This window comes from Astatotilapia calliptera, chromosome 17 (genome assembly GCF_964374335.1).
Source record: "Astatotilapia calliptera chromosome 17, fAstCal68.1, whole genome shotgun sequence".
NCBI classification, from domain to species: domain Eukaryota; kingdom Metazoa; phylum Chordata; class Actinopteri; order Cichliformes; family Cichlidae; genus Astatotilapia; species Astatotilapia calliptera.
In genome coordinates this window covers 16,093,516-16,106,103 of record NC_137438.1, presented here as the reverse complement: position 1 = coordinate 16,106,103, position 12,588 = coordinate 16,093,516, and the positions used below count along the sequence as shown (strand labels likewise).

The following is a 12,588-nucleotide window of genomic DNA, read 5'->3' as shown; positions in this document are numbered from 1 at the left end:
TTGTTTATTTTTAGCAACAAGCAACAAAGCAATAACAGAAATCCCATTGTGATTGTTGTGATCTCTCCAAAACTGCAGTGTAGTTGATTTATTATTATTATTATTATTATTATTATTATTATTATTACTATTCATAATGACAATAATTATAATAGTACTCTTCATCTTCATCATCATCATCATCATCATCATCATCATCATCATTTCAACATTACTTATGGCAGGCGAGCACAAACTGTGACAGCAATGACGCCTTATTGTGAAATCTCACAAACCGGAAATTGACAGTTAGCATTCCGTAGCTAAACTATCAAGTGAGTGTGTGAGTGTGTGTCTCCAGTTGTGAAAATGTTACCATTATCTATTAAAGACGACGAGTATAAGCCGACCAAGTATAACCTGCTGCTGAAACTCTCCGGATGGTTCAGGTAATCTTCGCACTGCTAATAGCGGCTAAAAGGGAGCCATCTAATGATAAGCTGCTAGCCTATTGCTGGCCGGCTAGCCTAAATGAATCTGTGCCACTGTTAGCTTCCTCTGCATTAAATGTTTTTTATAAGATTGTCAGCCTTCAGGGTTTGTTCTTGAACGACAGTTATACGTATATATAATTTCTAGGAGTTGATGACAGGGATTTGTCTGCGGTCTGTGGCTCATGCTATGATCTGTGCTGCTGGTTTTCATACTGTTGTGTGCTTTTTGTAGGTCTATCCTCGCCGATAAAACTTCCAGAAATCTGTTCTTCTTCCTATGTCTGAACCTGTCCTTCGCCTTTGTGGAGTTAACGTATGGTATCTGGAGTAACAGGTAGGCTAACATAGCGTTAGCATCAGGCAGTGTACGTGTGTGTGTAATCTGCTGTTTTCAGGATGTGCCACGTATGTGTTCGTGTTAGCATGGAGGAAGCCAGAGTGTGTTAGTGTCGGACGTCTTTAACCTGAAAGCAGAAGTTGCCATTAGCCAGCAGATACACAACCCACACTACACAAACTTTACAAATCTTCCCAATATTTCTAAAAGTGCATCCTGAAAAATACCCCCAAAATGAATAGCAAATCATTATTATTATTATTATTATTATTATTATTATTATTATTATTATCATCGTTGTTGTTGTTATTACTGTTAACAGAAGAAGAAAAGGGGAATAAATATTTGTCTGTCTATACCTAAGAATGATTCGTTTTGACTATTTCAGGATTTACAGAGAGAAAATACTGTGACCTGATGGAAAATGAACAATATTAACTAGTAATAGAGTGAAAAAGTAAGGGATTAAATCATCAGTCAGCCTTTCCAAACTCAAAATATTCCAGCGCTGAAGCACAGCTGCATGGGAAAGGCTCAGATGGTTTGGACATGTGCAGGGAACAGAGCTCCCCGTTCTTGCAAAGAATATTTCCGCATGTCTTAAATATATTTTTTAAGTGGAGCTATTCTGCTCATTTCCAGCTCCATTTTATTGATTCTTGAATTTAACAAAAGCCACATTTCAAAATAGTCCTGTTTGACTTACATTGGGACTTCATCCATTGTCTGAAAAAAGCTGCTTCATTCCTCCTGCTGCTCTCCCTTTAAACTTTTGATTGGCAAACAGAAGTTTTGAGCAGCATGTGGGTGGATCTGTGCTCACAGCCAAACCTGTGTGCCAGAAATGACCATATTAGGGGGTATCCACTAGAGGTGGGAATCACCATACATCCCTCGATACGATATTATCACAATACTTAACGTACGATACGATATTATTGCAATTTTTTAAAATATTTTGCGATATTCAGATTCTACACATAAAGGTAAACTTTATCAATATTCATTTTATCTAATATCAAAGTCTCACATCAGGGCTTTATGGTCAAATAGCTACTAAGAAACCACTACTAAGGAAACGTAACAAGGAGAAGAGATCTCAGCCTCTCTGTGAACTCCTTCAAGACTGTTGGAAAACCATTTCAGGTGACAACCTCATGAAACTCATCGAGGGAATGCCAAGAGTGTGCAAAGCCGTAATCAAAGAAAACTGTGGCTATTTTGAATCTAAAATGTAAAACATGTTTAGAGTTATTTCACATTTTCTTTGTTTGCTACATAATTCCAAATGTGTTCATTCATAGTTTTGATGTCTTCAGTGAGAATCTACAATTTAAAAGTCATGAAAATAAACAAAAACAATTAAATGAGAAGGTTTGTCCAAACTTTTGACTGGTAGTGTATGTGTGACAGAAAAAAAGAGGAAAAGGGTGATGGATGTCGTAACCATTTAAAAACGTCGTTTTATCTGCGGCAGCATTAAAATCTTTTCAGATGCTCCTGTTCCTTAATGAATCTCTTTACATGTTTGTCATGTGTTCAGTTTAGGTCTGATCTCAGATTCTTTCCACATGTTTTTTGACTGCACTGCCCTGCTGGCAGGTCTGGCAGCCTCCGTCATCTCCAGGTGGAGATCCAACGATAGCTTCTCCTACGGGTGAGAACATCCACTCTGAGCTCTGTTCTGGTCTCTCACTGACAGTCAGTGTGTTTAATCCGTCTGTGTCCTGTCTGTGTCTCAGCTATGTGAGAGCAGAGGTTCTGGCAGGCTTTGTCAATGGGCTCTTCCTCATCTTCACTGCTTTCTTCATTTTCTCGGAAGGAGTTGAGGTAACACATTTGCCACTTTACCTAAGTTTAACCATCACATCTACAAGGTGTGTCTGCTTATTATGCAGTGCCTGTTATAGCATTACAAGTAGGCCAACATAATGGATTAAAAGAACTGGTTCTTGTGGTTCTTCTTGTTTTTCTGTACTCGAGCACTCAAAATGCTTTATACAACATGCCTCATTCACCCATTGACACAAATGCTTTTTTCTACACCTAAGTGCTTTGTATCTAACATTCACACTACATTGAATGCATCAGAGAGCAACTTGGGATCAGTCTACTGATATGAAAATCATAAAGCTTTAACATCAGCATCAATAGTTTCATGCGGATGGAAGCCTATAGGGAGAAAGCCTTCGATTTGATGAGATTGTTTGATTGGTTGCTGTGAGAACCAGTCGAACAATCTTTCTTTGACTCTGAGTCAAATCTTTTCTGGATTAGGTTTATTCACTGTAAACGAGGTTAAATAATGGCTTAAATGACATTGACCAGCTATGGCTGCGACATCTGCACACCCTGATTCATTACTGTCAGAGAGGTACTACTTCAGTCTAGAAATAATTCTTATGTGCAATTTATTAGCACCCATGTAAGGAAAAAAGAATTTCCTGTCACTGTCCATAAAAACTGATCAAATCAATGAAATAACAAAATTTCACTACACGGTTTTTCATATTACACACATAATGGCAGGAATGATGATGGAGCTTAGTTAACCTGAAGTAAAGTCGCATCCGTCAGTCTTCAGCAGAAGAAATCCTTTTATCAGATGAGCCAAATAATATATTCAGTACCAGTACTCAAGAACAGTTATCCCCTACCCATTTCTACTAAAAGGACCATAGTCCAAAGACATGCAATTAGTTGGGTTAGTTTAATTGGTGATTCTAAATTGCCAGGGTGTACCCTTCGTCTCACTCTGTGGCAGCTGAGATGAGGCTTCATCCCCCTGTGATGCTGAATTGGATAAGTGGAAGAGAATAGATGGATTTATTATAACAACAACAACAAATCGGACAGCACAGTCAGACTTGCCTTTTGTTGAGTATATAACAAGAGTATATACAGTAGATCACCCAGTTGATTAAACAAGGTAAGAACAATGAGTCCCTTGTGTAGGTTTTTGCATCTGATCATGTGTGCTGTATCAGTTCTCCTAATACTGCAAAAGTTGGGGTAGAAACAAATCATTTTTACTCTTGTAGTTACATAACCTTAAGCTTTAACAGGGCATGCTGAAATTTAGTGAAAATACGCCTGCCAGCATGTGACCATCTGTCTCTGTTTGTCAGAGAGCTCTAGAGCCTCCAGATGTTCACCATGAGCGGCTGCTTCCTGTCTCTGTAGCCGGTCTGCTGGTGAACCTGGTCGGGATCTTTGCGTTCCAGCATGGAGGACATGGGCACTCACATGGAGAGGGAGGTAATACACCTGAAGGATTGAGCCTAGAGTGTCTCTGCCGCTCTTGAAGTGCTTTGAGTCGATTCCGCAGTTTGGATCCAGTGAAAATGATGTTGTTTTCAGCATTCATAGCTGTGCGGGCTGCACTGATGCCAGTGTGTAGTTACATTTCTAGAGCGCAGATACGACATGGGGTGTTAGAAAGGTTTGCGGTTACGCTGTACCTTCACCAGCCATTTTCCACAGAAAGTTTTAGTCATACCTCAGCCAAATTAGAATATGGCATCTTTAGTGTCAACTACCCAGCATTATATCCTACATTTTTCATGGATTCCTGGGCTTTACACATAAAAGCCTCATTGTAATGGAGTTGGGAATAAATAAATGACATTATTGGAGTGGAACCCTCATAGCTTCTTTTGTTCAATCAAGTAGAGCCTGTACAGATCAGGCATCTGAGTGCAACTATACAACATGTAACCACACGTCTCATTTTTACATTATTGTTGCAACTCTCTAAAATGTGTTCTGCAGACCCAAACACTAAAGCAGGTCTCTGAAACTTTGATATTGTAAACCTGGTAGATGTTCGAAGCTTTTTATAGGGACTCTGCAACTCTGTAGACCCTCTGTAAATCAAGTGAACTAAACTCAGGCTCAGTTAAACGTTGCTGCATGCCACTAGAACATTGATACATCTGTGCAGAACCTCACAGGTCGAGTGCAGCCTTGTACAACTTCACTGCAGATCTTTGCTTGTCTGACGTCTTCTTCTCCATCCTCAGACCACGGACACAGTCACTCTCTGTTTAATGGTAGCACAAGTCACGGTCACGGTCATGGAGGACATCACCATCACGACAAACATGCAGATTGCCACAGTCATGGAGGACATCACCATCACGACAAACATGCAGATTGCCACAGTCATGGAGGACATCACCACCACGACAAACACGCAGATTGGCACAGTCATGGAGGACACGAGGAACCACACTATAATGGTGAGAGTCTGACAAAGGAAAATGCTGCATGAGAATGCCACAAACACAATTTAGACACTTCTAGCCCTTTTCCCTTAGTACCTACTTAGATTGGCTTGGCTCAGTTCGACTCAGCTAATTTTCTATTACAATTGAGGACCACCTCGTGAGGGTCATTATAGCAATGTGGCCGCACGTCCCGTGATGTCATTTTTATACAACATGAACATGATTGTTGGTTTGATCTCTGGCTGCCTCGGCCTGCATGCCAAAGGTGCTGCCCGTGTCGTCATCAGTGTGTGAATGTTAGAAAGCTTTCTATCTAGCACAGGCATGGTATGTGAATTTGTGAATACGATATATTGTAAAAAAATGTTTGAATGCTCATGTAGATTTAATAAACTGCCATCAGAATCTCACGGTTTTTCATTTAGTAGTAAAACAAACCTGCGTGGTACAGACTTCCTCCAACCTCACTTTTTGCGTTTATTTATTTATTTATTTTTTGCTTTTTAGACGAACTGCAACACCTGCCGGGAAAAGGCTCCAGCAAACAGATCCTGCAGGGTGAGAAATGAACACACACACACACACAGTGCTACACTAAACTACTGGGGTGGAGGGGTGTTCCCAAAGTGCTCCCAAAGCGCTGTGTCTTCTGAGCATGCAGTACATAGCATCCTCATCATCTTAGCATTTGGTACCCTGTACATTTGTCCTCTGATCCCCGAGAAAATTATGTGGTCACATGTGCTCCAAGACAGTAAGAACACTAATACATATAATAGCAATAGTACCAATATTAAATAATACAATATATTATAGAATATCTCTAATAAATTAAAATGGCTCTAATATATAACTATCACAGTATGTTACACAAAGTTGAAATTATGGTGCCCCCTTTCATACCGACTTTATTTTCTCTGTAGAGGATGTGATAGGAAGTGTGTGCTATTGCAGTGTTTATTTGTACTTTAGATGTAGGAATTGTACAGCAAGAGGATCACAAGCAGGAATGATTTCCTGTGTCGTTTAGTGGTGCATTTTGGGTAATCTCAGTTTCTTACCGAACGTGCTCCTGTGACTGGCCAGCATGTCATAAAGTGGGTGGGAGATATTGTCCAGCATTGTCCTTATCTTGGACAACATCCACCTCGCCGACACCATCTTAAGAGAGCCCACCTCCACCCCACAACACTACTGGTCTTGTGGATCGGTTTGTTGAGTCCGTTGGCATCTGCAAGTGTCAGCCTGCTGCCCCAGCATGCAACAGAATAGAGGATGGCACTGGTCACAGCACAATTCTGGAAACTGCTTAGCATTGTCCGACAGATGTTAAGACCTCAGCCGCCTCAGAAAAGACTGCTCTGGCCCTTCTTGTGGAAATAAATAGTGATCAGGACTTAAACCAGAGTGCTTTCAAACTTTTGCACTGCTCCTTTTACTTAAGTAAAGAGCTAAAGTACCTCCTCCTCCTGAGCAGTCACATTTGTGAAAGTAATTCTGTCAGATTTAACAGTGGTGTACAGTAACTACAGTTATTACTAGCTAGCTCTGAAGGAGTATAATTATAAATTTCCTCCAGTGTAAGTCTTTGAGAACTTCACGCTACATGTTAGATTCCATAACTGTACATGCAGCAGTTTGTTCTATTTTTTATTTAGCTTAATTTCGTAACTATACTTACAGTTGGATTTGTAGTATTTTAGAAGAATTTAATTTATGCCAACCATTTAGAATTATTAGTTTCTGCACTTATTTTTTAACCTATTTTAGTATCTTTTTCATTGTCTTACATAAACTAGTCTGAACTTGTTGTATTCTGATGACTATGTATCAAAACTGTATCGATGTGTGTTGTATCTTTGTGTTCCAGGAGTCCTGTTGCATATTATTGCAGACACTTTGGGCAGTGTCGGTGTGATCATCTCCGCTCTGCTGATGCAGAAATATGATCTAATGATTGCCGATCCCATCTGCTCCATGCTGATCGCCATCCTCATTGGAGTCAGGTGATACTTCCTTATCACTTCTTACTGTTTAATGTCTGATTTAGCCTTGGCCAGGGAATTTACGTAGAGCTATGATGTAACCTACAGAAATGGCTGCCGTCGTTGCTGCCATTTCTGCGTGTGCTAGTGCATATGGGTTAAGTATGTGCTGGTGTTTTACACATGCTGCCAGCTGATAGAAACAAATAAAATGCTGGACTTTTTTCAACTTCTATGTGCATGCCCCTCACGTCATTGTGGTCAGCGATTTGCTGACATATGTGAGTCCTTATATTGATGCTATTATTATTATTTCTTATACTGAAGTGATGATTTTTTTGTGTTACTGAGAATACAAAAACTGTGGCCTAGACTTAACGCTACAGCAGAAATTGCCAGTAATTCGTAAAGTGATTTGATCAGCCAGTATTGGTCTGGACAGTAATACTGTGCCTTTTTTTTACTCTGGTATTTTATATTCAGTTTCATTTACATAGTGTCACAACAGTTGCCTCAAAGTGCTTTATATTGCAAGTTAAAGACCCTACAGTAGTAGAGGGAAAACCAGAACAATCAGATGACAGTGAGAAGGATAAGCTCCCTTTTAACAGGAAAGACCTCTGGCAGAAATGGACTCAGGGAGAGGCAGCGACCTGCTGCGACCACTTGGGGACAGTAACAGGGCAAAATACGCACAGTAGAAGACACCCGAATACATGTGTGTACATGCCCATGATCGGATGATTTAGTGCACAGTGCAGTGAAATAAACATTTTAATTCTAGTTAATTATTTTATCACGGAGTTTTCTCTCAGTGCTGCTGTTGATTTCTAAGATGATGGCTGCACATTTGAGCTGTGAAACTTACTGTCCCAGTATCATCCCAGTAGTATCCCAGCCTGATAAATTAGATGTGAAAATTCCCTCAGTTTGATGCATATCAAAGTGAAATTAATTTTGAACAATTTAATTTGATTAACTTGATGTGTGTCCTGTGTTTCAGCAGATTAGAATCACATATAACAACATTTATACATTTTCAAATTCACCAAATGAATAAACAGACCTTCCTTTAACAGTGCGGCACACAGTTTGAGCTTCACCCAACGGTTTTAGAAAGGAACAGCTTAAGAAGCTGCACATATAAAACATATTCCCCTAGCAGAGAATCTATAATAAGCTTAAAACCTGCCGTAAATAAAAGAAACAGTGAAAATGTGGCACTCCCAGCTGATTTTTAAACTAAAACTCTGAACACAACCTGCTCCTGACAATTTCAGTTTAGATCCTTTGCTGCAGACTCAGAGCTGTTTTGAGATTAAATATCAAACAAATATCAAACAAAAGCTTTATTCTACGTGCAAATTTGATGTGGGGTCAGGAAGCACAGTGTAGGTGTTCCGTTTTAAGATCAGTACATGGACTGTAAAGTTTATTTGTCAAGAAATTCATGAAGTCATTGCTAGTCAACGTCAAGGGACTGGCTGACTCAACAGAGCTCTGACTTTTTGTCAGCCTGACTTCAGTGCTGAGGAGAAACCTAGGGTCGTTCTTATTTTCTTCAATCAATCAATCAAGCTGTTCTAGCTTTACGGAGGGTTTTTTATAAAGCGGCAAACTATTCCTCCAGGCTAAATGATCATCTTCTAAATTTGTGATATGCCATTTTCTCTCCAGCTTTTGAGTTGTCTACTTTAAGGTGCGCTTTTGAGGGTTATACCAGGGAGTCAAATACTAGTCAGGCTGTCTTTTTCACAGGAGCTACAGCATCCAGAGTCATACGTAGTGAAGGGGTAAAATTATTAACGAGATAATCGACCTCTGTTGGAGTAGTGTTAGTGCAGCTGCTCTGCTCTGTGTTGGTACAAGGAATTGAAGAAGATAACTGTGGATGATTATATCCTTAAACTTAGTTACAGCACTTTAAGAAAGACATCTACTGTGACTAAAACTACTCTGCACTGCTGTGTAATTATTTATTGTAAATTTAAATGTTATCATGAAGTGATAAGACGAGGGTTTTCAGGAAACACTGTTAAATGCTCAGTTTCTATGAACATTTAACAGCAAGTAATATTCCCTTCCATGAGTTTTATATAGTGCTTTTGAGCCTTTATAAAGGACTCTTCTAGTCTTGCTGACCACTTGGAGTGCTTTAAATTAAAGTTATTAACCATTGTATTCTCTATATCATAAGCACTTGACCTCATATCCATGACCAATTTAAAATCACAAATTAAAGCCTAAGCAAAGATTCAAGCCAGGAACCTTCTTCCTGTGAAACAGCAACGCTAACCACTGTTCCACCTTACCACCCAGTAATCTATATTACTTAATTTCCATCAGTTAAAGGCAAATACTTGGTCTTTAAAACTTTTAGGCAGTAACTGTATCCACCCGAAGATCTAAGGGAGCTGATGGGTCAGTAGGTGATTACTTCACATTTTCCTATCTGGAACATGAACTGTTCTTGGGTCGGATCTGGTCTGTGGCATAACAGTGATGTACGCCAAAAAGAAGTGAACCACTCTCTAATAATGAAAACCCAGATTCAGGCCTGAAGTCACTGCAGGACTGTGAGAACCTTTTTTTTTTGGTTTCTCTTTTAATGATCTCTTGAGTATTTTACATTCTTTAGTAGTGCTCATGATGTGTAACTTTGTCTTATCAGAAACATATGTTAGAGAAGCTCATTTCCTTCAGATGATAGCAGACATTCCTTAACATCTTACAGATCCTCCTCATTGACTACTAGAGCTTATGGATTATCAATCAGGTTTCAGCTCTAAAGTCGAATTCCAGAGAAAAACAAGCTGGAAACAACATCTGCCTGGAAGAAAGAAAATCAATCAAAAACTGACAGACTCTTTGGAAAATGGTTTCCACTAATGTAAAGAATGTCCAATTAGTATTTAATGGAAGCCAACATGCCAAACCACTGGTATTGTCCTTTATACAGTCCTGGAGTCTGTTCTCGAATCGCTGGTCTTCTGAATGTGAATGCAGTGGTCAGATTTCCCAGAAATCCAAGATAAATGGAGTTCATGTGTGCTGATGTGGTTTGATATGCTGGAAGTGAGCACAGCTGCCAATTTAAAGAGTCAGCAGAGTGGTGCTGTGGTTAGCTGAGAGGCCTTCACATAACTGCAGGTATCAGGTTTCTGCAGCTGGAAAGTCAAACTCATCATGGAGCTGAACTTCAGTTGTAAATCTACAGATTCTGCAAATGAGTTAAACTCGGACCCATCTTAAGAATCTCTACAATTTTGAACTGTGGTTCATGGTACATGCACCACAACTTGGACTTGGACTATGATTTCAAAATTAGTTGACTAGTGGCATGGATGTTTGCACGAGTGTATTCTTGCACAGCAGTGGAACAGTATTGCAAGTTTTTTTTTTTTTTGTCCTCCCTTGTTTTCCTGTTATGTTACATCTTTGACTTTTGTCTCCTGGTTCTGCTGGAGTTTTCCTTGTGTTAAAGGGGAGTTCTTCCTTGATTCTGTCACTGCTTACTCATAGTCTGACTGCTGGAATGTTTTTCTCCAAAATTGTGGGGTCTTACAATGCAGAGTGCCGTGAGGTGGCTGTTGTTAGGAACTGGCACAATGTAACTAAAAAAAAACAAGACTCTCTACTTTCTAAACTTTCTCTCTTCTATCATTTGATCCTCAGTGTGGTACCGTTACTGAAGGAGTCTATTGGGATTCTGATGCAGAGAACTCCATTTTCACTAGACCATGCCCTACCAGAGTGCTACCAGAGGGTGAGTAGTGACCATACTCAATGTTCAAAGAAGAGGTAGGAACTGAGCAAACATCAGTATTTAGCATAAAGTTAGATTTTGATGTACTTTGTCAGTTACTTGACAAATTAATAATTTAAAAGTGTATGCAGCTGCATTTCCTGGAAGTCTGATTTTGCACAGATCGTCTTAGGATGCAGTTAGTGGAATAAGAACCAGTTCTTTACTTGTTGCAGGTTCTGGCAGTTCATGACAATAGAAACCAAAGGTGCCACTGAATAGATTCTGTAAATATGTATTTTAGCGTATAAACTGTACATTTCTTGATACTATCATTAGTAAAGTAATCATTTGTTTTAGTAGTAGTAGTAACAATTGTAGCACTAATTTAAGAAGGTAATTGTACCTCAAGCCCTTGAATGGAGTGGACAAGTCTGATGTTTGTTTTGTTGTGGCCAGGTGCAGCAACTGCAGGGAGTGTATAATCTGCAGGAGCCTCACTTCTGGACTCTGTGTACTGATGTTTATATCGGAACATTAAAGCTGCTGGTCGCCCCTGACGCTGACACCCGTTGGATCCTTAGCCAGACACACCACATCTTCACGCAGGTACCTAAACACAGCTTCATTCAAGTACACTGTACCTGGTGGCAGTTGAAGTTGTAGATGTAGGGTTGTGTCAGCAGCACCATTCTTACAAACTTTACTTTCAGTAGCAGTATTGATGGTTTGATGGTAGTAGGATGTCAACATAGTATTCAGCCACGATGAATGGTTTTGTCTCCACAGGCAGGAGTTCGGCAGCTGTATGTTCAGATCGACACAGCTGCCATGTAGAAGCTGCTAATATTCCACTACACTTGGGACCAATCGCATTCAGTCTACTTCTGCAGGTGACTTCTGACCCCGACAGTCACCACAGCACAGACTGGAATAGGGGGAGGGCTCTCAGAACTGATGAACTAAAACAGCCCCACCCACTTTCTTAAAAATAAAAATAATAATAATAATCCTGCTCACAGTGGAAATTCTGCCCCTCCCACAAAGAATTATGGGTAAGTGCCTTTGACATGAGACAATCTGAGCCCCTTCCAGCACCTCTGACATCACTGCTCAGACTTGATTGGTTGACAGTGCGTGTGAAGTCACTCTGTATGTGCCAAACCATGTGACCGACCAGTGGATTTAAGCCTTTTTTTTTTTTTCTTTTAAAAAAATAAATATTTATTACAGCTGTAACAAATAAATCTGGTTCTCTAAGAATGATTATTCATAATCACATCTGTAGTACTGATTATAGAACTGAGTTAATTAAACAGCTGCAGGAGGACTGGAGCCCTATGGAAAGAAAAGCTCTCACTTCACGTGCAGTAATATTTGTACTTGGTTTTAATATCAGAATTGTAAACAGCGGTGCCTCTGCACGAGTGGAAACATGCAGGTTTAACATGAAATGATCACAAGTTGGAGCTGAGTTCAAACATATTTCCTGCCTCCTTCAAATGTTTTTTTTAAATATATTACTTTAATTCATTTTTTCTGCATCTGTGTTTGTGACTTCTTTGTGGGGATTACTTTAAATCCATCACAGTTAGGGAACATTTTTGGCCCCAAAAAGATTCAGAGTTTGGGAAATGCTTAATGCCACTGAATCCTGACTAATGACTCAGCCTTGTATAGCTGTTAAATCTATGAAACTTGGAACATTGAAAAAGAAATGAGCATGGGAAGGTCACGGTGATGACATGTCTTCAACTTCCCCAAAATTTCCAATTCAGTCTAAAACATCACATAACAACAAAAAAGTTAATTGGGAAGG

At 39.6% G+C, this 12,588-nt stretch overlaps 1 protein-coding gene across 3 annotated transcripts; it reads left to right on the top strand.

Annotated features, from left to right (window-relative positions):
- Positions 1-247: 247 nt before the first annotated feature.
- On the top strand, positions 248-12,302 carry slc30a7 (solute carrier family 30 member 7). 3 transcript variants are annotated; one of them, XM_080292150.1, is made up of 12 exons: positions 251-428; positions 706-807; positions 2,354-2,467; positions 2,553-2,640; positions 3,939-4,068; positions 4,833-4,947; positions 4,993-5,051; positions 5,547-5,597; positions 6,910-7,045; positions 10,700-10,790; positions 11,229-11,378; positions 11,559-12,302. In XM_080292150.1, the coding sequence occupies exons 1-12, from the start codon at positions 349-351 to the stop codon at positions 11,604-11,606; spliced, it is 1,164 nt and encodes a 387-aa protein (XP_080148276.1). In that variant the 5' UTR covers positions 251-348; the 3' UTR covers positions 11,607-12,302. The 3 variants fall into 3 exon arrangements, with proteins under 3 accessions (XP_026002592.1, XP_080148276.1, XP_026002594.1); XM_026146807.2 differs by having other exon boundaries at positions 248-428; positions 4,833-5,051; XM_026146809.2 differs by having other exon boundaries at positions 277-428; positions 2,359-2,467; positions 4,833-5,051.
- The last annotated feature ends 286 nt before the right edge of the window (positions 12,303-12,588 follow it).